This window comes from Mirounga angustirostris, unplaced genomic scaffold, assembly GCF_029215605.1.
Source record: "Mirounga angustirostris isolate CCGP_5_RB_7025 unplaced genomic scaffold, mMirAng1.0.hap1 SCAF_4, whole genome shotgun sequence".
Lineage (NCBI taxonomy): Eukaryota > Metazoa > Chordata > Mammalia > Carnivora > Phocidae > Mirounga > Mirounga angustirostris.
Window position 1 is genome coordinate 36194388 of NW_026991712.1, and position 26651 is coordinate 36221038.

Consider the following 26651-nt stretch of genomic DNA (forward strand, 5'->3'; position numbering starts at 1 on the left):
CATTTAGTTTGGCTTCACTGAATCTCACCTCATATTTCATTACAGGCATAGTCCATCCGCTCCATCAGAATAATGTCCTACGTTTTTGTAAATGATTCGTCTCAGACTAATGTGCCCTTGCTACAAGCCTGTATTGATGGAGACTTTAACTATTCCAAGCGGCTTTTGGAAAGCGGCTTTGACCCAAATATTCGTGACAGCAGGGGCAGAACAGGCCTTCACCTCGCAGCAGCCAGAGGGAATGTTGACATCTGCCAACTGTTGCATAAATTTGGTGCTGATCTTCTGGCCACAGATTATCAAGGAAACACAGCCCTGCATCTCTGTGGCCATGTGGATACTATTCAATTCTTAGTTTCCAATGGACTCAAAATTGATATTTGGTAAGTCCTCTGTGGTTTTTGAAATCTGGTCATTTCTTCCCATTAGTTTGTCAGCCATTGGTCCAATCTCAGAGTCTATTGATTCTGCTTTCTCGTTGATCATCTACAGTGACAAGTTCAACAAGGCATGGAGGACAAGGTAATCTTGTTAGGGGAGTGAGGAAACAAGAGGCTGACTTCTAGATTGATGCTGAAGTGGTGCAAGTTTTTCTATGAGAACAGTGGTGAGGTTCTGCTACCAATAATTGTGTATTGTCAGATAAGGGAAAAAGAAAAGAACTAACATTTGTTGAATAGCTGTTATGGACCAGGCGCTGTGTTTACTTACCTTAGCTCATTTAATCCTTAGAATGAATAGCTCTTGAGGTCAGTGTTATCTTCGTTTTGCAGATGCAGTAGTTGAGACAAGAAGGGTTTAAACAAAAAGGTCACACAGCTGGAATTTGAACCTAGTTCCACCTGATTCCAAACTGTCTTCTGTCATATAATATACCATGCTAGCTTCATAATCTCTCTGGGGCTCAGAGTCCTTTTTATGCTGAACAGTTTGAAGAAGTGTTTGTTTTAGTGATACCTTGTCTCTAGAGTGGAAAAGGTGTGAGACCATCTTTAAAACTGAGCTTGACATTTAAACTACACTTACATGTTGCCTTGATTTATTGGTCCCTAAATCTGAAAAAGACAGCAAATGTGGTGGACAAATGTGGTGGGAATTGGCTATGGGAGTCACTGTTACTTGGCTGTCTTCTCTTATTAGTGTTAAATAGGTAGGTGAACCAAAGCAGCTTATTTGGTTGCTTTGGGCTTTTATTTGTTTTTAATTCTTAGACTTTTCTTTTTTTCAATATGCTCTATTGCCATAAAATGTAAATGTCAGGTAAGAATGAATCTAGAATCTAGAACTTTCCAGTTAATTTCTAAGAAAATGTCCTCTTTTTCTTTTATTTATTCTCATGTATTTACTCTTTTGCCTCTATATTCTTTTTCCTCTTTCCCTACAAGGAAAAAAAATAGGTTTACTCAAAATTCAAGTTCCAGTTCAACCACTGGTTCTGCTCTGGGCTTTGAGTTAATTCGGCCCATGCCTTTGTCACTGAGATCTACACAGGTGGGTACTAACAATATAATCCCAACTGTTATGATGACCTCTTTATATTTATGAACTTTTTTAGTAATCATCAAGGTGCTACACCCTTGGTTCTGGCAAAGCGCAGAGGAGTGAATAAAGATGTCATCCGATTGCTGGAATCTTTGGAAGAACAAGAGGTAAAAGGGTTTAACAGAGGAACTCACTCAAAACTGGAGACCATGCAGACAGCTGAGAGTGAAAGGTACTTAACAATGTAATTTTTTAAGGGGCAAGTCACTTTAAGTCTTTGGATCTTTTATGACAACTTTGTGAGCTTTCTATTTATTTGCTTTCAAGTACAGAGCTTTGATACTTTCTTTGAAGTTTATATAGGTCCGTATGGCTCCAGATTACAATTGAGAAGCTATTAACAGAAAGTACTACGTGCCCACATGCACGTAATGTTCTCTTAGTCCCTGTGCAAGGAAGGCTGCAGTATTGTCAGCACAAGGGGAAGAGGTGGTTAAGAGCTGGATATGAGGGAAGGAAGCAGGAGTTTGAGAATTTCAAGTGCAGGTCACAAGCCAAATGGAACTGCAGAAAGGAGGAGAAAGATAAGGCTAGAAACTTGGACAGTATTAGAAAAGACCAAAAAGGCCATTTCAAAGGCAGGAAAGTGGAGTGCTGAGGAAAAGTAAAACAGGAAGAGAGAAATGAAGATTTAGCACACAATTCAGTAATGTGAAAGTGAAAGTAACTTTTCCATGAGTTGGAACAAATGCAATTTGGGCTCCTGTAAGTAACTGATGCTAAGATGTAGTAACTGACAGGGTTTTCAGTATCTTGTCATTTCTCATCTCGAAGCAGTTTACAACACGGTTCAGGAAGCTCTGAAAAGGTGACAAATCGTCTTTTCTCCTGGCCCCACTAGTTCCACAGGGAAAGTCCATAGTCCAGACTGAGTTGTACTAGCATGGAGTCTGGTTGATTGCCACGGAGTTTCAGCCTTCCAGATAATTACAAGGTAGGACAGATGATGAACCTACTATTGTCACTTCCCAAAATTTTCAGTGGAATATATTTCAAGGGCCCTCATTAGCTGTTGACCCAGTAGCTTGACTGATCAGACTATTTGTTTAGATACTTTCAAGAACTTACTACTGTCCAAAGAAATGAGAGCTTTACTTCTAGAACAGTGCATGCTGGTCATGAGTTATCACTGAAAGCTGACAAGTAGATAAAATAAGCAAGAAGTCCAAGATATATTTTCTCTCACCTGTGTACTCTGGATTGACGGAATGCCATAAGCAATATGGTAACATTGAGTTTTCTATTATTTGTTAAAGATCGTGTTCTTCCAAAATAACTTGAAATTTATTTTCATAAATACTTTAAGCTTCTTTCCATGAAAAATGTCCAAGAATGTGTTTTTGCTTGGTATGTTCTGGGGACCTTGCTTGCTATATTTTGTTAATAGCCAGTGTCTTGGCACCTCCGTATCAGAAATATACTTTTTTTTTTCCTTTATTATAGATTTATTTTTTTTTTAACTTTATCTTGCCTAGGTTGTGATTACTTACTAAGTAGTAGAAATGAGTCATTTGAGCTGTTCTGTATGAAATATTTACTCCTGCTTCTCTCATATACCTGTCATTTCCTTTAGCATAAGGATTTGTATTATTTATAGCATTGGGTAAAGCCAGTTCTTAAAAAATTGAATTACTAGTATTTGTATTACCTGGCTGCCCTACCTTATTCCTGCCCCTCAGTATCATGGTAGACCTGTGATGGGTGAAGTTTAAATTAAAAAACTTAAAGACAGCATCATTGGTTATTAGGGAAATACAGAGCAAAGCCATAGCGAGTTACCACTTCATACCAGTAGGATGGCTGTAATCAAAAAGATGGAACGACAACAAGTATTGGTGAGGATGTGGAGAAACTGGAACCCTCATACATTGCTGGTGGGAATGTAAAGTAGGGTAGCTGCTTTGGAAAACAGTCTGGCAGTTCTCAAAAAGCAACACAGAGTTACCATATGACCCAACAATTCCACTTTAGGTATATACCCAAGAAAATTGAAAACATGGGTTCACACAAAAACTTGTACATGAATGTTTATAGCAGTATTATTTATAATAGCCCAAAGGTGGAAACCACCCAAAAGTCCATCAACTGATAAATGGATAGACAAAATGTCATCTGTGCATCTAGTGGAATATTCCACCATAAAAAGGAATGAACTACTGATATCTGCTACAACGTGAATGAGCTTTAAAAGCATCCTCCATTAAAACACTTTCATTTAAAATAAATAAATAAATAAAAGCATCCTCTATAAAAGAAGCTGGTCAAAAAAGCCATATATTGTATAATTCCGTTTATATGAATTGTCCAGAATCGGCAAAAAGAAAGTAGATTAGTGGTTGCCAGGAGCTGATGGAAGGGGCAATGGGAAGTGATTGCTAAAGGGTACAGAGTTGATTATAGAGGTGATTAAAATGTTCTGAAATCAGTGGAGATGGTTGTATAACTTTGTCAGTATACTAAAAACCACTGAATTATACAAGATGAATTTTATATGTGAATTATACCAAAAGAAAAAATTAGAGAATAAAGCTTAATGGGATTGGCTAGCATGTGGCATTGTGGCAAAGCTGTGTGATGATTAGCAGAGCATAAAGCAAGTTTTGAATGTACTTAGTATTTTCCATCACTCTTAGGATTCTCTGAGACATAGCATAACTTAAGGGCCTATAAATCAAGATGATGAAATTTTCCCACTCCCCCATATATCCTAAGTTTAATTTAGTTATTTTTATGTCTGTGGGTATAGGATGACAAAGACAGTGTAGATGACACACGTACAAAAAAAATATTGCACACGCACATTCAGTAGAAAACATTTCACTGGATAAGGTCACTATGGAAAATTCTGATTGGCAGAGCTTCATGAGCTCCTAGAGATTGCTCAGCTGAATCCTCATTTTATATCTTAACATCTTTGAATATGAGAGCACATCAACTCGGACATAGTCAGTATATTTCATACAAGTCAAAATTAACCTCTCCTGAACTTCTTTATATATTCATGTTTATGTGTTTAAACCTTCTCAAAGTTCCAATCTTATTTTTGAACTTGCTTCACTTTTCTTAAATTTTTGTATTCATGTAGACTCCCACTGAAAATGTCTTTTCTTATTTGGAGAATAAACATCTTTTAATATAGAAAGAAGAAAAGCTCAGCTATCGAGCAGAGTGGCCCATTGGGAGGTCAGCTTCCTATGATGAGAGAAGACCTTTAATACTAGTAAATGCTGAAGGATGTCTGGTTAAGTGTCAAGAAGTAAAGTAAAATTGTAGGTTAAATAAAATGCCAGTTTTTGCATGATGAACCAGACTGTAAGACACTTTTATTCTGTTTCCATTGTCCTATGCCCAGATGGTTGGAAGAATATGAAGAGAGAGGGTTTAGGAAGGGTGGTAAATTACCTTTTATAAGCAACAGATAGTTGATACATAGAATTATGGTCATTGTGGCATTAATCTAAATGATACCCTGTTATTGGACCTGCATGTTACGACATAATTGTGGGTGCTAATCCCTCCGAACTTTGAATTCATCACAGTATGGCCGTCCACATACCAAAGTCAGATATCCTGTTTTCTACTTGTAGGGGTCATATTTCTCTTTGATAGAGTTCTGAAAACCAGAATCAAGAATCATTGTTTTTTATGGCTTGTGGTACCTTATTTTCGACTAGATTCAGCCTTTATGCAGAAGTGAGATAAACTTATTTTGTATTATTGTACAAGATAGAACTACAGCCAGTTGGAGGAAGCTGTTAAGAAGAATTCCTAATGGCTAGGCGTGTTCAGATGTACAACAGACTGAACTAAGTGTCTGTTTTTAGAGGATTACAGTTAAAAGAAGTAATTCCTTTATTGGTCAGGTAACTGAACTAAGTTAGTGAAAATTCCCTTTTAACTTTAAGATTCACACACTGTATAAAAGTGACTCTAAAAATCATTTACAGATTTACCTATCTTTGCTTATTTTCATTAACATGAATTCTTAAATTATGAATCTTTGTTTTGAATTTTTCTAAATTTAAAGTAACCACAATTTGGTTACTTAGATACTAGGAGTTTGAAACAACTCATCTGACCTATAGTCAAGACTTCTGCTTGGGACCTTTTCATTAGAAAAGAATTTTTAACTCTGACTCTGCTGGATACTAAACCAGCAAGAAACATAATCATTGCAGCTTAATTGACAGTTGAAGGTAGATTACCAGATAGATACATACATCAGTACATGAATGTATGGGAGCACATTTGTCAGTTTTCTTCTTGTAAGTGTTGTGTCTTGTCTTTTCTAAGTAACGTGGTTGCTGTTGTATCTTTCTGAAATGGGTGGAATGTGGTGTTCATGCCCCTTTCCTTTGTCTTTGCTCCTTTCACAGTGCCATGGAAAGCCATTCTCTCCTCAATCCCAACCTGCAGCAAGGGGAAGGAGTCCTGTCCAGCTTCCGAACCACATGGCAGGAGTTTGTCGAGGACCTGGGCTTCTGGAGGGTGTTGCTCTTGATCTTTGTCATTGCTTTGCTATCTCTTGGCATTGCATACTACGTGAGCGGGGTGCTCCCCTTCGTGGAGAACCAGCCTGAACTGGTGCATTAAAGGAGCCCATGGGGATGGGGCCAGTGCCTCTTCCCTGGCTTCCACTGTTTGTTCTGAGTTTCTCAAGCGTTTTCTCTTAGTGCAAGGCAGTGAGGGCTGTACATTTTTTCTTTGTGCATTTTTATGTATTGTAATCCTTTTCGAACAACGTGTTCATTTGAACCAACCACATACCGTAGTCAAGTATACTTCATCCTAAAGCTACCTCTGACTCACCCCGACTTGTTAGGAAAGCCTTCACATAGCCTTGTTTGATAAAAACATGGAGGTCCGTGACTGAAGAATGAAAGATTAAGGAAGAGACTAGGGAGTCTTGCTACAGAAACCTTACCTAATATGGGACCAACTAAAGTGAAGTATTCAAAAAGAGAGAGGTTTTCTTCTGTGATTACTTTTTGATAGTTGGTTGGTTTAGGTTTTGTTTATTTTTGCAAGAGCCCCTTTTTTTCTTTTTCTTTTTCTTTTTCTTTTCTGGGAAGAGGGGAGAGAATGAAACATTAAGCTTAAAACTTGAAGTGCTTTTTTCACATCCTGTATAGCAAATCAGTATGTGGGACTCTGTTTGGTTTATTTTAATATTTTCAAGTCTAGTTACAAACCAAACAGAACTTTTGAAAATGAGCTATATTTTCTTCAAAAATGATTGATTTGATATTTATTTGTTTATAGGATAGTTTTGGGTTTGTTTTTTTTTTTTGTAAACTGCTTTGCTTGTTGTTAATATCTGTGAAAAAAGAACTTGAGTTCATTTTGTTCACTTTCCAGTTTCCCCTAGTGTTTATATCAAAGAACTCCTGTTCATCAAAAATAGTCAGAAAACTCTTTTTCTACTCAGTAGTTAGCAGGGAAAGATCATTCTGACATCTGTCACTGTAATTCTGTAGTGTTATTATTGTGAAAAATTCCGTGCTACAGGCTAGCTGCGTTGTTACAACTGTATCATAGGTGATAATTATTTCATTTTATATGCAATCCTGTTTAGAGGCCCCGTTAGAATTGTCTTAACAGTCTCATCCGTATCAGTAATTCTCTGATGCAAGAGTGGATGGAGCATTTCTGAGGTGACGGTGCTGAGCACTATTGTACTGGGTGCCGTAAACTCTTTACGGATGGTGATAGTATGTAAATTGAAATCTGGTCCCCAAACTATATTGCAGCTTTCAGCAGTATGTTTGAAGGCCTCTTCTGTCAATGAGTGTGTTATGTATAAATCATATTCTTGATTTTTTTTAAAGTATATAAAGAGTTGATAATTATTCACTGAGTATAGTCAGAAAATTGTAGTGAAAGAACTAATGGTTTTATTTTTTAGAACAAAGGCATCTAAGCTACTGCTAATTGAATTGTTGCTACTTTAGAGTAGGATTGACATTTCTGTGATTCTTGTTGCTTCTTGCTATTTTCTCTTGTATTTATATATGTAGGATTGAGGTGTTTTCTTTCATGTGGCTTTATCCTCTCTTAAAGAGCTGTTTAAAAATTCCTGATATAACTGACTGCTTCAGGATCAGCTCACAGAGTCTTGTTTTTAGGGTAGAAACAAAATAAATCATACTTGGTAAAAGACAACAAAATAAAAGCCGACTTCAGAATGGAGAACACTAGAACTCAAAATCAGAGTATATTCAGAATGAAAGCTTTGGAATTCGCTTTATGTTTGTAAATCTAGATGAGCAGAATTGGTTAACATATATGTAAAGATACTGCATTTTTTAAAGATTTTAAGTGCTGATTTCTTTGTATTTTAATCTCTGCATTCAGCATTCAGTAATACTACCAATAAATGCATTTATAGTATCTTAATCACAACCCATTTTCTTAGTGTGTCATTGTTTTCTTTTGATTTAGGGCTCTTTGTAATAGGTTGCAATTGCCAGTTTAAAAAAAGTTTTTTTCAAACCTGCTGTAGCAGGTATATTGAATTTCACATAGGTTTGCCTTGTAAGTGCTCTGAAACTAATTGGGGTGAATTGCCTGTGGATTCAAGAGTAATGATACCTACCATGATTAAGCACCTTTCTATTGCGTATTTTACTTAACATGCCTCATCTCATGCCGTCGGTCAGCCCCCCGACCCAAGCTACATTTTCCCATTTTGTAAAGTGAGAAAACTGACACAGGGAGGGTTGTGACTTGTCCAGAGTCAGACAGATAGGTCATAGTGGAACAGGGATTCCAAGCTGAAGCTCTGTCCCCAGTTAGAAGTTTCTGTTTTCCTTCTGCCCCACTGTCTGTCATGCACCTTGCCTGCTGCCATCACAACAATACATTACTAAATTTTCCACCCACATTCCTAAAAACTTTTCCTCCTCCTATAATGCGCCATTTCCCACATCCTCTCAGTATTGCCAGCCTTTAAAATTAAAGGTCTAACTTTGGCATGTTCGGAAGACCTTCCCTAGTTAACCTTGACAGTCCATTTCTCTGCCTTTTATTTCCTCATCAATTACCGTACTAAATAAACATGTTTTTTTTTTTCATTTGTCTCTAATTACAAGCTTCACGAGAGCAGGGGCTTAATATATGTTACTACCCATTTGTCCACAGTGCCTCCTATGTTGTGTAGAACTCTTTGTACACACATATTGACAGTATTACTTTTTCACCTGTAGCTATATTTTTTCTATTTATTTATTTATTTATTTATTTATTTATTTATTTATTTTAAAGATTTATTTATTTATTTGAGAGAGAGAGAATGAGAGAGAGAGCACGTGAGAGGGGAGAGGGCCAGAGGGAGAAGCAGACTCCCCACCGAGCAGGGAGCCCGATGGCGGGACTCGATCCCGGGACTCCAGGATCATGACCTGAACCGAAGGCAGTCACTTAACCAACTGAGCCACCCAGGCGCCCCTATTTTTTCTTTTTAGATTTAAAAGCTTTTTACCTTTCACATGTTCTAACGGGCTGCATGTGCGAACTGTGTTGGTCGTTCTTCTTCCATGGTATGCCTGTCGCTTGATGGAAGAATTGCACACTCGTGAACGGTGTAGCTCCTTTACATAAGAGCATGCAGGCTCATTTACCACAGGTTAAAAAAAAAAAAGTATAATTGGTGTATACTTGGTATAGAAGTCTGTAACAATATTCACCTTTTGTTGTTTTGGGTGGGTTTTTTTTGTTTTTTTTTTTCTCAACCAGGCCTTATTCTTTGTCTTACAAAGTTGTTTGTGTATGTATCAAAGTGCTTTCAGTTGCAGGAAACCAAAATCCAAATTAAAAGTGGTTTAAACCATAGGAAATTACTGATTGATGTAACTGGAAGTCTAGAGGTAGAGTAGACCCCCAAGAGTGACAATCCAAATTTACCTGTTTTCCTGTGCTTCTGGCTCTGCCCTCCTGCTTGTTCACTTCATCCTCCAGCTGCTTCTGAAATGAGTTTAGAATTCTCAGGCCTCACAGCCATTTGTAACCATGAAGAGAAAAAGAAAGAGACTGTCTTTCCTGTGGTTTTCTCCTAGGAAACTTCCTGCCAGGCCCCCAGCAACTTCCTCTGTTTCATTGGCTGACATTATGTCATGTTCCCTATTCTCAAACCAACCATGGCCATGCACTGACAGTGAAGCCTGGATTGATGAGCCAGTTATTGGTGAGGGTTGGAGTGATAGAACTCATATGATTGGCTTGGAGCAATGGTTTTAGAAATGAGTGGAGGTACTGCTGGCAATTACTGGGCAGGGGTCAGAGATGTTTTATGTCCCACAGCACATGGGAAGGTTTAGCACAACAAAGAATTGTTCCATATGTCATGATTCTTGAATGGTCTATTGAACATTCAAAAAAAAAAAAAAAAAAAAAAAACAAGTTATCTGAGCCTTAAACCCAAATCCATTTTTTATAGAGTTTTAACATACACTGAATTTTCCAAGAATACAACCATGAGATCAGTAAGGGAAGATTCTACTTTATTTTGTTAAAACTTGACCAAGAACCACACCTGTCTCAAAGAATCTTGTTACCAGTGCTACTGGTGATAATTGAGTTACCAACACAATTCTGTATATAGGTACTGATGACTTTATTGCTTCTTGTGTGGCTGTGCCTATGCATTTATATATCGAAATACACATTTTATTATCCATTACTTTGCCTTTATTTTGCCTTTATATTACATGACTTATATGAAATCATTATATTGATTTTAGCAATTGTTACTTTTATCTGGGACTCATATTCATTCTATACCTTCTCTCATTTGGTCATCTTGATGTACCTTTTCCAAATAGTTTATCTTAGAGGGTACACCAGGAAATAGCATTTCTCAAAGTTAATAGAACACCGGGCGGGGGGCGGGGAGAAGAAGCCAGCATCTGGTTAAACTACCCTTTAAAATTGTTCGGTTCCAGAGTGCCTGGGTGGCTCAGTCGGTTAAACATCTCCCTTTGGCTCAGGTCATGATCCTGGGGTCCTGGGATCTTGGGGTCCTGAGCAGGGAGCCTGCTTCTCTCTGCCCCTCCCCTGCTTGTGCTCTCTCGCTCTCTCTCGAATAAATAAGTAAAATCTTAAAAATAAAAAATAAAATTGTTCAAGTCCAAACAATTCCAACTGTGCTGATCAAAGTAGAACTCTGGGATCAAGCCCATTCCTTTGTGCTCTGAAGTAGCTTCAAAGCAGTTTCCTAGGGATGATCTTGGCCTTGCCATGGATACCTCCTTGGCTTCCCTCACAGCACAGATAGGTGGGCATTCTGTTTAGTCACCTTGGACTTTGCACATCAGAAACGGAGGTCCACAGTCCAAGGTGTAGGGGCTGTGTTTACATGGCAGTGGAGGTGGCCACACTCCAGTTAGATGTCAAGGGATACAATCTGGAGTCCTTGTTGCCAAATGCCCATCAAAAACTTATATTGGTATTTAGAGAATATTACTTGGAAGATATTTATAGATCAGTACTATTCAAACTTTCTGAAATTTCTGTATCTGTGCTGTCTAGTGCAGTAACCACTGGTTATTTGTGGTTATTTAAAAGAAATTTAGTTCTTCATTAGCACAGTTATCTGAGCCTAAAACCCAAATCCATTTTACATTTGAAAGCAAAACTATCCACATTTCTAGTGCTCTGTATCCACAAGAGGCTATTGTATTGAATAGCACAGATTTTTGCAGAAACACTTTTGAACAGCACTGTTCTAAAAATCTATGGGGTCAAGTCAGATCAGTGTAGAGCTAGATACTGAATTGTATTATGGCAGTACCAACCCCAGTTACTTCTACTAAGCTCTTCACTAATAAGTGGTAAGTAACACTATCCAATGCTCATTAACTTGCTTAATCTTTGCAAATTGCTGTTGTTATCCTCACCTCACAGTTAAAGAAACTAAGGCACTTGAGCCAGGTCGGAATAACCTGCCCAAGGTCACACAGTAGAGCTGGGATTTGCACTTGGACAGTGTAGGACTGGAATCTCTCCTAACCATCGTGCTGTGATGTCTCCCTCTGCTTGGCTGTGATGCCATCATTTTCAAGTAAGAATTGTCTTGAGGACTAGCCCTGTGTACCCACCCACTGCATCTACTTAAGGAAAGTTACTGAGGATGCTGTTGGCATAATTCTTTATGAAGACCCCCAAAGAGGAGCTTTTGCTTATTCCACTGCAAGCAACTGCGTTTCCGCTGAGCTTTTGCTTTCATCTTATTTTCTCTATGAGTTATGTAATTGATCAGGTAGGCTTCCTCATTCATACAGGATGTTGGAAAGCTTAATGCCAAATTTGGGTTCCACTAGAAGCAGTTGTAATGGAGGCCGTTAATGGTGATTTATTAGAACCTCATTCCTGGCTTATTTTGTATGCTCATCTTTAGTTTTATTTTCCTGTTCTAAATGTTCACTTTTTATTTATGCAATTCTGTATTATTTAAGCCCCCTTAATTTATTTTTGGATCATGATAGGGGATGATAGTTAGTTATTTTTATTAGTATGAATTGATAGGACCACAACAAAACTGTCAGTTTCTGGAAACTAACAGCAGAAAATGCACTGACCTTTTGCAATGGAAAACAGTAGTTTGTTGCCTCCTATTCAAAATACAATTATTTCAGCCCCTAAGAAACAAAAATAGGTTTCTGGCATAGCTGCCATTGTTAGTTTACTTTATTCATATGTCTCTCTCTTCCAAAAAAGGATTTAAGTTCTGCTGAATAAGCAGGTATTATTCTAAACTATGGAAATCGAATGTCCTGGTTCTCTTCTAGCATTCTGATGAATCGTGAGTGAAGCCTGAAAAATGAACATTGTAACAAGTTACTATAATCACAAAATTTTAGAGATGAAGGGACATTAGGAGTCATCTAGGGAGGGGAAAAAGACCAAGAGGGATGGAATGACTGGTCCCACAAGTAAGAAAGGGGCAGAACGGTTTTGTGAATCCAGATGTAGTGTATTACTCTTATCACACTTCCCTTACCCACATCTCCAGCTTCCCCATAGGCTATCGGAAATGTTACTTAAAAATACAAGTATCTGGTGTTAGATACATAAATACAAACTTTCTTGCCATGGTGTTTTGGGTACTTAAATAGTTAACCAAAATACTGATCTAATCAGTGAGTTGATCATGTCATAAGCCAAGAATGTATTTTTCTGTAACCCCAGTCTATTTGTTTATGGGAGAATCATCATAAACCTATCATTTTCTCTTGATAAACACTTTGAGAAGTCTTTCACTTCTAAAAAAAAAAAAAAAAAAAAAAAAATCCACATCAGATAATGCACGTTCTCTGTAAAGCACCTTATACTGTGGAAATGCTGTGGGGAGGCTAAGCAGAAGGCCCCAGAATTTCCGTCAGAGGCACGGTGTTGCCTGTTTCTCACTGGTCAGCCACAGTACTTTTTCTTATTAGAACAACTAACTATTTCTTCAATCCCGTCGTCTGCTGTATACTTTTAATTCAAGGTAGGGGGTCGATGGCAGCAGGACTAGGAATGTGAGCCCTGAGTTATAAATGCCCTGCTTGAGGGTGCTTCACACAGCTGTTCTCCGCTTGGTTCTCTCGTGTATCAGACATGTCTTAGGCATGTCAAGTGAGCTCTTCAGTACGTGTTCCCATGTGTCCTTTCCCACATCTTTGGTAGTATTTTTTAAAAAAGCAGTGAGAAACGAGTGAAGATAGGAGAATAACCCACAGTCAGAAAAAAACTATCATTGTATCTACTTAGGAATCACTCACTTAGGGGTGGTCAGTAGATTCTTCTTGCCCCCTTTTCCTTCCTAAAGGTTTTGTTTTTAATCTAGGTTATTTTTTTCATGTCCAAATTAGTCTAAGGATCAATTTAATAATAAGCTGACTTAGGGTAATTCCAACTTGAGATGTACAATAGTTAATCTACTCTTGAGAAAAAAAAACTAAATGGATTAATTTTTTATTTGTAGGAATCATCACAAGTTACTGTGTGCATATATTATTTTATGGACAAACCTATTTCAGCAAATTTCAGTTGTTTATCTTTCTCTTTTTTGCAGTATTCTTCTTTGTGCTTTTAAAATTGTATGGCATGCAACGTTAGCTCTACAGAATACTTGTGTATTTTTGTATGTGTCCATAAGCCATAAAACCTTTTTGGAGGTTAAAGAACAATTGTCAGCCTACTTCTCTTGCATCTTCATGGTGCAAATGGCAAGTATTTAGAAGTGTGGCATTGCGAGTTAGTTATTTCTTCCTATAATTGAGCTAGGAGAAGGTTATTCTCTGTCACAATAAAAATTAATGTTCCCTTTCTTTGGGGATTAATTTCTAAATTTGAAGACTCTGGGTCAGAGTTGGCTGGGCTGTTTCACTGAAATTTCAGCCCTGAAGAAGCGAAAATAGGTTTTGGAATAGTTTCTAGGTCACTGGCACAGAAAGCTGGCAAAAAGCTATAACTTACTTTGGATAGTCCTAGTTAGTACAGTTCCATCAGCACAAGCTGTTCTTTAGCCTGTGACTCAAGTTTAGGAGAAAATAAAATGTAGGGATCCCCAAGTTCTTACTGTGTAGTAAACGTTTAGGCTTGGATTCTCCTGTATTTTAGTAGAACCCCTGACTTGAGGGGAGGGAGACATAGTTAATCAGATGTCAGTTCTATATTTTACCTTACTGAACTGTTCACATTCATCTGTTATTTTAGCTTATGTTCCAGCTCTGGATCAGACAGTGGAGGCTGTGGTTATACTGAAAAGCAGGCAGACTTGGGAGTTGATAGATCTCAGCTGTACTTAGTGTGGACTGACCTTGGTCAAATAATGTAAGCTTTCTAAACCTCTGTCCTCATCTGTAAAACAATTAATACCTACCTCACAGACTTAACAATGAGTAAAAATAACTTGAGTGCTGTGTGCCTGCAAGTATGTGTGCCTGGCCCTATAAATGTTGATAGTGTTGTTATTCCCATAAAGAAAACAAGGCTTGAAAAATTTAGTATGTTTCCTGAGGTCATGGAGTAGACCAAACCAAGAGTCTGTCTAATTCTGGCGATTTTGTGCGTAGCCATTAGAACATGGTGCTTCTCCCATTAAGTGAGTCACCATATCTGAAAGTATTTGGTACTCATATAGGGACTCAATATAAGTTCTCCTTTTCTCTTGGCAGAATAAATTGTGTGGTTTATTGACTGAACTCTCACTTTTTATGTGCAGATGATCTACACATTATCACATAATTTCTGATTTGCTGAAGAAGCTTTAATAACTGCTTTATTTTTTTTTTAAAGATTTTATTTATTTGACAGAGTGAGAGACTGCAAGAGAGGGAACACAAGCGGGGGAGTGGGAGAGGGAGAAGCAGGCTTCCTGCCGAGCAGGGAGCCCAATGTGGGGCTCGATCCCAGGACCCTGGGATCATGACCTGAGCTGAAGGCAGACGCTTAAAGACTGAGCCACCCAGGCACCCCAATAACCGCTTTATTAATTAAAACTCCTATCCATGATTTTTCATACCTGCAGCCTTATAAGAGCTCGTAGAACCTTCCAGGCATCATCTCATTAGCTCTGGCTGCCCTTTCTCGATAAAGGAACTTCTCAGCCACAAAGAGAAAGCCCTGAGATCTCTCCAGTGACAGGAAGAAGGAAAATGCTTAGGCTCATGACTGCTGGACTGTCCAGTCTCAAGTTTACATTGAGAAGGGATGTGTACCTTTTAAACCAACTATGAAGTTGTAAAATGCCAAATGCACACCATGTAGGACTGAAGAGGATGATTTCCATTGAGTTCCATGAAAAAAGGTCTAGATGTGGGTAGCCACGTTGACTATATTCTTTGAAAAGGGGTTCTTCTAATAGAACTACTTTTGAAGATAACAGAGTAAATGAGAGTTATGGAAGCTTATATTTTCTTTCTAGTTGAGCTCTTTTTTCTGTTTGAGAAGCATATTTTTCTCTCATGATTTTTGTATCTGCGATTATGTTGGCCATGTCAGATCCCCAGAGATGTGGTGACATCATCTTGCCTAATTACAAAAATGTTTTAATGGCTGAGCTTAGAAACCCACTATACTTCTTATGATTTTCAAAAAGTTTGTGTTGGTCACATGAACTGGGAATGCACTAGATTTTCATTTAAACCTTCAGCCATACTGGAATTCCCATTCTGGAAAGTGGCAGTCCCAGGCCCCAACACAGGAGCTCTACCCTATCTTATTTCCCCTTTGACAAACCCTACACCCTTCCAAGGCCTTCTTCCCTGCCCTAGTCTTGAGCTGCAATTGGAAGAGAGAAAGACTTGAAAAGCAAGGAGTTCTTGTTCTTTTGGTCCTGACTCAAAGAATGCTATAAAAAGAAGGGGCCCAGAGCTCCCATCCCGCAAAATTATGATTCTCTTTGGACAGACTAAACATCTGACCCTCCTCACCTCCTCAGAATACAACTTCTATTTAATCAGAAGTCTTATTAGAAAGAAATAATTTCAATTCCAGAGTTAAGTGGGTAAACCCCTTTTCTCCTGCTGATTGAGATTCTTTGTTGTCATTAATAGAGCCCTATTACTCAACACTGGGGCCTAACTTTGGTTCACTGGCTTACAACTGCTCAAATAGCATTTCCAGCTGTGGAATAAATACAGATGGTCAACTTATTTCACACGTCAGCCTTTTAAAATATGTATGGATGTATGATGTTTCTTGATAATTTAATTTGGATAAAATAAGTTATAACAGACCATCTGTTGCTTTTGGGGTTTCTGAGTTGCAAGAATAGATATGAAGGGATGAGATAAGATGCCCCACCTTCAGCATTCCAAGGGAAACACACACACATAAACACACAACTTGGTCTCTCTATCTCACTGTTTGCCAGGTTTATATGAAAACAAAATAAACAAGGCACACCTTTCCACAGACACCCTCTATTTGTGATTGGGAGACAGAATGGCTTAGTGGGTAAGCATGTGGGCCTTAGAGTCAGACCTGGCTATGGATCCCAAGCCTACCACTGTAGTAGAGTGGCCTTGGGCAGGTTACCTACCCTTCTTCCCTAGCCTCAGCTTCATCTGTTAGATGAAAATAGTAACACTAACCAGAGACTCAAATGAGATAAAGTATGTAAAGTGCTGGATGCAGGTTCTGGTAACTCTCAGTTATTAGTGTATTTATATGATTACTTCCCTTTAGGCCAACCACTACCTAGAACTGTGCCAGCCCCTAACGCTACACTTTAGGAAGCATTTATTTGCAGAAAGGACAACTTCTGTTCTCTTGTAATTGGTCAGGCCCTCAGGCACTGGCTGATTGGATTCCCGGATGACTGGATGGCTTCCTCTCTTCTTTGAGCTTTCTTTAAATAATACCTTAATTATTAGCTCAAGAGGAGGTTCACCCCAATCTCTGCCCATCTCCCTGAACCTTCCCTGAAGGAAGCCCAGGACATTTGAGGACCTACAGAGCACTTCCCTCTAAATGTTGAAAGATCTAAGGGCAAGAACTGGAGAAGCAGGGCCCGTGCTTGCCAGGTCCAGACATTCATTCTCTTATTTGGTCCCAGTGCATCTCTGTAGGGTGGCAGAACTGGGATTTTTTACCCTCCGCACTTCTATAGAGGAGGAAACTGAGGCCTGGAAGCTTTGCAAGACAAGACAGAAGCAGAGTCCAGACCATTTAACCCAGGTCCATGCTCTCTGTACCTGGCTATTATCACCAAGCATCCGAGGCCAAGAAAGGAGGGACACAGACATCAGTATCCCTGTGCCCACGTCCCCATCATGACTGTGTTATGGAGCCGCATCTCCGGAGCTCTGCAGTTAGAGAAGAAGCAGAGAGACCTCCCCACCAGGCCCCTCCTGCCCCATCCTGCCCTGCAGTCCTCCTGGCATATCTGTGGTCCTCCCAGTTCCTCCAGCTGAGCCCAGAGGACCATCCCCTCTGCTGAGGCAGGATGCGACCTCCACAAGGCAGATCACATCCATTTGATCTTGAACAAAAAGCTGCGACCATGTCTGAAATGACAACTCCCCGGCGGCTGATGTCATGCTGTTTTGTCTCCATGGACTGTGGGGATCTGATTTCAGTTGTGAAGAAAAATGGTCTGGGGAAAAAAGTTACTTCATTCGGAAAATTCCGAGAAGCCATAAATACAGTGTGCAGCTGATGAAAGCACATTCACAGGCAGACAATGGCTCTGGGATGGAAGAAGAGCCCTCTCGAGAGGCCAGGCCCTTCACCCCCACCCACGGCCAGCAGCGGCCCTGCTTCTCCCGGGCCTCTGGCAAGATTGAGAGCAATCCCTCTGTCCGCTGAGGAGACTCACCACCCCCCAGGGGCAAGGCGACTAGGGACAGGTTTTCCCTGGTTCTCATCCTAAATTGCCTCCTGCCCAGTTCACTCCTGGAGCATCTTGCGCAGCTGTGTCTACCTCCCTGTCCGAAATGGCCGACCTGCACTCCTGATGTCTGAAAGCAAATTAAAAATAACATTTTGTTTTGTTGTTTTCATTTCTTACTCACTTTCTAGCCTTGCAACCTCTCTTGAATCTTTTTCACTTTGCATATTCTTTTCTCTTTTTCCTATAGTTGGCACAGTGAGAAAGAGGGAGAAAACAGAGGATGGAATTCTATTTTGCTTTTCCTAAGAAATTTAAGAGTATAATTCCTAGTCCAGATCCTCAGGCCTGAGTCAGGAAGGAATAACCATTGCCAGGAAAGACCAGAGGCAGAGAGCTTAGAAGTGGGGGTAAGTTTTCAAGAGATGTTGCATCCCCCTGCCTAGCTCCCTCCGCCGCCCCCCCGCCTCAATAATATAAAGATTTATTTATTTATTTGAGAGAGCGAGAATGAGAGAGAGAGAGTACATGAGAGGGGGGAGGGTTAGAGGGAGAAGCAGGCTCCTCGCCGAGCAGGGAGCCCAATGCGGGACTTGATCCAGGGACTCCAGGCTCATGACCTGAGCCGAAGGCAGTCACTTAACCGACTGAGCCACCCAGGCGCCCCCGCCTCAATAATATAAAAACAATATGGCAAGATTACAGAATTTCGGGAGATCAGAGAAAGTTTTCCTAATCCAGCCCTTCCTTCCATCATTATGTCTTCTGGTGCCAGGTCCCTAGGTCACTGAGCCCCTCATTCTGTCTTCCCTATTCCCACAACCCCCAGCTTTGGGGTGCCCTTCTCTTGGGGCCTGGCCTCCAAGAAGTCCGTGGTCTTCCCAGACCAGTGGGAGCTGTTTTTTCCTGAAACTCACTCACAGCCTCTGATTTCCATGCAAAAACTGGTTTCTAGAGACAATGAGCCCCTTGCATTTACTCCTGAGAAGAGGAATCCCTTTCCTTTGGCCCTCAGCCTGGGTGCCTCCCACACAGGTCTGCCCCGAGTACCTGCAGCCCCACCAGCTGCCCATCTACAGGTCTGAGCTGGGCCATCGTGGTGCAGACACCGCCCCAAGCATGGCAGGCCCACCCGCTTCCTTCTTCCACCCTGTGAGCCTCAATGCCCTGCCAGGCCACAGGTTCAGGCTCTTGGAGAGTCTAGTTCCTGGAGCAGGTGCAAGTACAGTGTCAGAGGAACCTTGAGAGGAGACCGCATTTGTCCTTTGGGGGGCTCTCAGTCCCGCAGGCACAGCATCACCAGATGATAGAAGAATAAAAACAAAGCCAAAGCTTCTTAAAAAGTCCCCATTAACCCAATTAATCAAATCCTGAAGGGGCTTTTGTCTTAATGGAATTTGACTATATCTCAATAGTACTTGAAATAAAAAAACATCAGTTCACATTTAGGAAATGTGGATTTTAAGCTCCTGGGATTTGATTTCTAGACGTAAGTAGTTTTACCTCATAGATCAGTGTCGCCCCATAGAAATATAATGCAAGCCAATTGAGTAATTTTAAATCATCTAGTAGCCAGCCACATCTTTAAAAAGCAGTAAGAAATAGATGAACTTAATTTTAATAGTGTATTTTATTTAACCCAATATATCCAAAATAGCAACATGGAGTCAATATTAAAAATTATTAATGAGATAGGGGCGCCTGGGTGGCTCAGTCGTTAAGCGTCTGCCTTCGGCTCAGGTCGTGATCCCGGGGTCCTGGGATCGAGCCCTGAATCGGGCTCCCTGCTCAGTGGAGAGTCTGCTTCTCCCTCTCCCGCTCCCCCTGTTTGTGTTCCCTCTTTCACTATCTCTGTCAAATAAATAGGGTCTTGAAAAAAATTATTAATGAGATATATTCCTTTTGGTACTAAGTTTTTGAAACTTTACCCTTTTTTTTTTTTTTTTAAAGATTTTATTTATTTATTTTAGAGACAGAGCACAAGAGCGGGGAGCGGGAGAGGGAGAAGCAGACTCCCTGCTGAGCAGGGAGCCCGATGCGGGACTCGATCCTGGGACTCCAGGATCATGACCTGAGCCGAAGGCAGTTGCTTAACCAACTGAGCCACCCAGGCGCCCCGAAACTTTACCCTTTTAACGTACCTCATTTTGGGATGGCCACTTTTCAAGCACTCAGTAGCCACATGGGGCTAGCAGCTACTGTGCAGGATGGTGCAGTTATGGGCAACTGTCGTCTCTCCTGGGAAGGTTCCCCAAGAGAGATGATCCTGGCAAGTGGGCAGTGACTCTGAGAACACAGCTGCAGCCCAGCCAACCGGAGGTCTGCGCTTGTCAGAGATCACAGGGTACAACAAAAGCAATGTAGGAGTCCTGTAGAAAGTAAGTGCTATGGGAACAAAGGGAAAAAATAGAGCAAGGTAAGGAAATAAGTGCTGAGGTGGGTCAGGTTGTAGTAATAAAGAGAGTAGGTCTCCAAGAAGGTGAGATTTGAGCAAGTCTGTATGCTAAGAGTTGAAGGAGGTGAAGAAGTGGGCCAGTAGAGCATCCTGACAGGACAGCTAGAGCATGCATATACCTGGCATGTTTGAGAAATAGCAAAAAGACCAGTGTGTCTGGAGAGGAATGAGCAAGGGGGAGAGTATTACGAGATGATATCACAGAGGTAAGGTGGGGGGGGGCTAGGTCATGTCGGGCCTTACAGGCCATTGCAAAGACATTGGCTTTTATTCTGAGCAAGAATCACAATAGAATTTTGAATGACATGGTCTGACTTAAATTTGAACAAGGTCACTGGTTGCTGTGTTGAGAATAGAATGTAGGAGGGCAAGAATGGAAGTAGGAGGACCAATTAGGAGTTTCTTCCAAGATGATGGCAGTTGGACCAAGATAGTAGTAGTGAAAATGATAAAGAATACACATCTTATGGATATATTTTCAAGGTAGGGCCAGTGGAGTGTGAGAAAAAGAGTAGTCCAGGATGCCTCCTAGGTTTTTGGTTTGCATAAAGCATGATCTGTCAGGGCCATCTATGGAGATAGAAAAGGCTGCAGGGGGGCAGGCTTATGGGAAAAGATCAGGTGTTCGGTTTTGAATGTATTTCATGTGAGATGTCTGTTTGACATCCCAATAGAAATGTCAAGTAGGCAGTTGGAATTATGAAGCTAGAATTTGGGAGAGAGGGCTGGGCTTGAGATACAGATTTGGGAGTTCTCAGCATATGCATAGAATTTAAAGCCCTGAGATTCCATGAAATCAAATCATCTGAGTACGTACAGGACGAGCACCCTGAGGCACTCCCGACAATAGATGGTTGGAAGGTCAGGAGAACCAGTGAAGAATGCTAAGGAAGAGTAATCAGAGATGGAAAGAAAACCAAGAGACTGTCGTGTCCTGGAAACCAAAGGAAAAGAGAGCTTCCAAGAAGAAAGGGTGAACTGGATGGGATGTCCTGACAGGTCAGGTCAGTTGAGAGAAATGGGAACCGACCATTGGATCTAGCAGCATGGAGGTCATTACAGTCCTGAAGGAGCAGTTCCATGCGGGATGGAACGAAACGGGTGTGAACAGAAGAGAGAGTCTGTGGGGCAGAACTGCAGACAACTCGGGAGCCTTGCACAATAGCTGGCATGGTGAGGGGGAGCAAGAGAAAGCGTTTTTAAAAACCAACTTTATTGAGGCATAATTTAAATTTATGTCTGAAGTATACAGTTCAGTGTTTTGAGAAATGTATACACCCATGTAACCACCACAACAATCAAGATATATAACACTTCCACCACCCCAAAAATTCCCTCTGCCCCTTTATAGTCAATCTCTCCCACCCCCTCCTCCCAGTCCCCAGCCCCAGGCAACCACTGTTTTGCTTTTTGTTGTTGAGCTTTGTTCCACCTTTTCTAGAATTTCATATAACTTGAATCATACAGGATGTCCTCCTGTGCCTGGCTTCTTTTGCTCAGCATGTATCAGTAGTTCCTTCCTTTATATCGTTGAGTAGTATCCTATTGTACAGATATACCCCAGTTTGACTACCCATTCCCTTGTTGGACATTTAAATTGTTTCTAGTTTGGGGCTATTATGATTAAAGATGCCAAGAACATTTGTATACAAGTCTTTGTGCAGACATAAATTTCATTTCTTTTGGGTAGATAGATATCTAGGAGTAGAATTGCTGGGTCATATAGTAATGTATGTTTAGTTTTATAAGAAACTACAAAAATGTTTTTCTAAAATGACTATATAATTTTCCATTCTCACCAACAATGTGTGAGTTCCAGTTGCTTCACAGATTTACCAACACTTGGTATTGTCAGTCTTTAAACTGTAGATGAAGTTTGTTTTTTGTTTTTTTTTTTGGAATAGACTTTTGATTTTAGAATAGCTTTAGGTTCATAGACAAGTTGCAAAGACAGAACAGAGAGTTCTAGTACACCCTTTGCCCAGCTTTATGCAATGTTACCTTCTTATAAAGCTGTAGTTATTTGTCAAAACTGACATTGGCACAATTTGAGTAGCCCCACTATGGTCTCTACTTACATCTCACCAGTTTTCACATTAATGACCTTTCTCTGTCCCAGGAGACCACACTGGGTCAGGCCTTGGTCTCTCCAGTCTGTGACCCTTTCTCTGTCTTTCCTTGGTTTTCATGACCTTGACAGTTTTGAAGAGTACTGGTCAGGTATTTTGTGGGATGTCCATCAATTTGAGTTTATCGGAGGTTTTCTTATGACTTGGCTAGGGTGATGGATTTGGGAGAAGAATGCCCCAGAGCTGAAGTGCCCTTCTCTTTGGTTCACATCAGGGAGCACATAACAGCAGCATGGCTTATCACTGGGGATGTTGTTACCCTCATCACTTGGTTAACATGCTGTCCGCCGGGTGTCTTCCCTAATAAAATTTCTGTTTTCCCCTACATACCCTCCTTTCAAGAAGCCAGTCACAGAGTCCAGCCCACCCTCAAGGAGAGGAGATTCAAGTTCCACCTCCTGGAGTGGGAAGTATCTACATGTATTACTTGGAATTCTTCTCTAGGGGAGATTTCCCCTTCTCCTTTATTTCTTTGTTGAATCATTTATTACAGAGAAAACTTTCTTTTTAAAAGATGGGCAAATAACAGCACATTTGTATGTTGGTGGAAATGATCCAATAGAGCAAAATATTGTGAGAGTTTCTTTAGTTTTTTCAGCAAATGTTGAAAAAAATTTTCACTGTTAGAGTTTCTACTGCATCTTTTCTCATGTCGTTTTAAACATCACTTTTACCCATAATTCAGTTTCCATAGGCCTCATTGGAAGTCAGAGGACCTGTGGAGGTCAGGGCAGAGTTTTCGTAGATGGCCCAGGAGTCCGGTGTGTTCATCTAGCAGAACTCCTGGGTCTTGTGAAAGGATGGCCCCTCTCCCCAACCCTCACCCTTCCTACCATCTCCCTCCTCAGCCCACAGTAGCCTGGGCAGGACGGGGAACTCCAGAACTGGGGAAGAGCCCATGTTTCCCTTGGGTGGGAAGAAGCCAGACATCTGCCATGGGGAGCTGTGGCAGCTGGAGCCCTCTCGAGGGGACTCTAGGGGCTGATGGTGACTGAGGGGGAGAATTCTAGGGGAAGGAAAAAGCAGATGGAGCTGCTTTCCTCCAACTCAGAATCCAGAACAGTGGGCTCTGTTTATTCTGTCCCCTCATTGGGAGGACAGAGCTCTGAAGACAATAGCCAAGGCTCTGAGCCCTGGCAGGACGCTCCAAGAAGAACCAAGTCTGAGCACCCCAGGGCAGGGGGGATGAGATGAATGATATTGGAGGTTCAGGTTAGAAACTCAGTGGTGGAAGAGGCCCCCCCCCCCAGGAGAGAGAGGCCCAACAGGCCCTGGAAGGGACTTGGGCCACTGCCAGCCAGCTTACCAGCCCCACTTCCCCACCCCCACCCCCAAATCCCTGCACATAGAGATTCTCATCTGGCCTCCAATTGGGGAACCCCAGGCCCACATGCCTGGGCCCGCAGGGTGTGGGGGTGGTGTAGAGAGTGGTTGTGACAAGAGGTGACGTATTCTGGGCTGCAGAAGTTATCTCCAGGCTTGTATTCTGCAGAGGCTAGCAGTATGGTGTCTACACAGATACATATATTTGTAGGTGAATCAAGCCGTACCCTGCCGTGATACCAGAAGCGCTGCCACCATAAAAGAAGGTGGTAAATTCCCTCTCATTCAGAGAATGCCTCTCTCTTCTCAACCAGCTGCCCACGGGTTTCTCATCAAGACAGTAATTCATTGTACAGGGAAGGGAACTTACCCTGTGGAAATTCCCACTTCCTCCCGAGAACAGGGTGCACAGTGTTAACCTCGGTGGGTAAGAACCGCCCCCCTGCCCCCCACGACCCCAATTGCCACTTTTCTCTTTGAAAGCCTGCAGCCACTCTAAGTCTTATCCAAACCCTCTGCACAAGTCTGCAAACTGCCCAGGGCAGACCTGGGGGTGAGCTCAAAAGCGCCGATAATCCGATTGATAGGAGCAGATATGACAACGTTCTTCCTGCCCAGCATCTCCTCCTTCTGACGGCAGCCCGTGGGTTTTCCTTTGGGGCAGCAGCTCTCCTGTCCATGTGCTTCCACAGGCCCAGGCTGCAGGGATGGACACAGGCTGAGCCAGTCAGAGCCTCGGGCAGGTACTGCTAGACTGGAGTCCAGGGCAGAGCCTGCCTGAGGACAGAGCTGATGCCGAGGGAGGGAAAGCTAAGGGGTGGACGGACACCTGGCCGCACCCTCCTCGGGGCACCTGGCTCCGGCTGGCCTTTTCAGTTACAGATCAAGCAACTTTCTTTCCTCCCTTACTCCTGCCCCCTCCTTCTCCCCCCCGCCTCTTTATTTTGGTCGGTCCAGTTTGTGGTTTTTATCTCTTGCACTAAAATTGTTCCAACACATACCCTAATGGCATTGCCACCTCACATGCCTGCCCATGCCTCCCCCCCTCGCCCCCCCAACACTGTCTGAGAGGCTCAAACTCTGGTTTTTCTCAGGTGCCACAGGACTACTGTAGGAACCATTTCACGGTCCGACCCACAGCCCCTTCTGCCCCCTACGGCATAAAGTGAGAACGTATTTTTATAAAACTGAACACATGTATCTTTCTGTTATACAAGAACTTATTGTTTTAATTAGAGAAAAGGGGGAAATTATTCATAATGCAGCTGCCATGAGGGTTTTAGCTTATTTCCTTGCAAATGCTTCCCCAGTACGCACGGACACAGTTGTAGCCCTAGTGCACAGCCTGGCGTCATCACTGGCATTTCTCTCTGTTTTCAATGGCTCCCCTTCTCAGAGGTCCAGCTATAAGACTGGGAAGTCAGGAGCTCCCCTAGAACAAGGTGAAGCCACTTGTTCGGGTCGGGGCTGTTCCTGTCACTCTTTCCGAGAATCCAGCCATCCTCAGCTGGAGTCGGACACCGATGCCTGGGCCGCACCCCTAGACGTCTGCTTCGGTAGCTCTGGGGTGGGTTCCAAGAATTTGTATTTCTGAGCAGTTGCCAGATGATACTAACGCTGCAGGTCTCAACATGCAGGATTCACGTGGGAGCTAAAATGCATTTGCTATTCGGTGACCTGTAGGCCCATTCAACTTGGAGAAGCCCAGATAGAGACATGCCCTAAGTTTCAACTTAATAGTCACTTACTGAACACTAACTCATGCCTCTGTGGTTTTTCAGAAGCCTACCTTTTTCTTGGGTGCCAAGTTTCCGAGTGGGATAGGACCTACAACTTCACACCTAAAGCCCCTGGGAACCCCCAATTTTACATAACCTAAAAAGGGAGGGTTATGTGAGGGTTTCTTTCACTGTTCTTTTATAACCCTCCTCCAGTTGGTTAGAGATGAAGGGGCAGGCTGTGGGGGATTGGAGCCTCAGGTCAGTTTCATATTTATTGAATGTTGGGGACTGTGTCAAGGGATACAAAAATAAATGAAGCATGGTCCCTGTTCTCTAGGAGCTGATGGAAAATGGAAAGGTAAACACAAAATAAAAAAATGCTCATAAGCTGAGAAAGAGCAGGGCAGAGGAAGGCAGTGTTCCTGGAAGCAAAGAGAAGGGGCACTCACTGGCTGTGCGGGATGGGGAAGCTGAGCCGAGTAGAAGTTTGCAGTTAGCCAGTGAAGGAGCATGGGAAGGGCATTCACGGCAAAAGGAACAGTGAAGGCCAGGGCACTGGAGACATCCTGGTGCTGTCAGGTGTGGGATTGTGAGAAATGGAGCTGGGGGGTGAAGTGGGCCAGACGTAGACCCCCTGAGCAGCTGAAAGCACATTTTAGAACCTCCCAGATCTCTGGTCCTCCAGTCCAAGAGCCTGACATGGAGCCAGCATAAGACTATTGGAGGATTTTCCGCCAATCCACTGAGTGGAATGACTTGGTTTCTCTTATTGCTTAAAATTTCACCTCAAAGGCACCAAGTTTGATCAATAATTTCCCAAGCCTCAGGGGCACGTGGGTGGCTCAATCATTAAGCGTCTGCCTTCAGCTCAGGTCATGATCCCAGGGTCCTGGGATCAAGCCCCGCATCGGGCTCCCTGCTAGGCCGGGAGCATGCTTCTCCCTCTCCCGCTCCCGCTGCTTGTGTTCCTCTCTAGCTGTCTCTCTCTCTGTGTCAAATAAATGAATAAAATCTTTAAAAAATAATAATATAATTGCCCAAGCCTCATTGCGGCCTGCACATACCTAGCCACCCCAACATCTCACCAATGGCTCCTACAACTGTAACCACATGTCTGCCTAAGAACAAGGACAATGGGTTGGATTGGGTTGCTAGTTTATAAAGAA

At 41.9% G+C, this 26651-nt stretch overlaps 1 protein-coding gene across 7 annotated transcripts in view; it reads left to right on the forward strand.

The window, feature by feature from the left end:
- The window catches only part of ANKRD46 (ankyrin repeat domain 46), a 55305-nt gene extending 28787 nt beyond the window's left edge, over positions 1-26518 (forward strand). For 6 of the 7 annotated variants that reach the window (XM_045896153.3, XM_045896152.3, XM_045896156.3 and 3 more), the window contains 3 exons: positions 46-383; positions 1556-1714; positions 5919-14547. In XM_045896153.3, coding sequence (XP_045752109.1) covers positions 73-383; positions 1556-1714; positions 5919-6135 — 687 coding nt within the window. In that variant the 5' untranslated portion in view covers positions 46-72 and the 3' untranslated portion in view covers positions 6136-14547. Of the gene's footprint in view, positions 1-45; positions 384-1555; positions 1715-5918; positions 14548-22783 lie in introns of those variants that run through there. The other variant, XM_064588042.1, reaches the window with a different exon arrangement.
- The last annotated feature ends 133 nt before the right edge of the window (positions 26519-26651 follow it).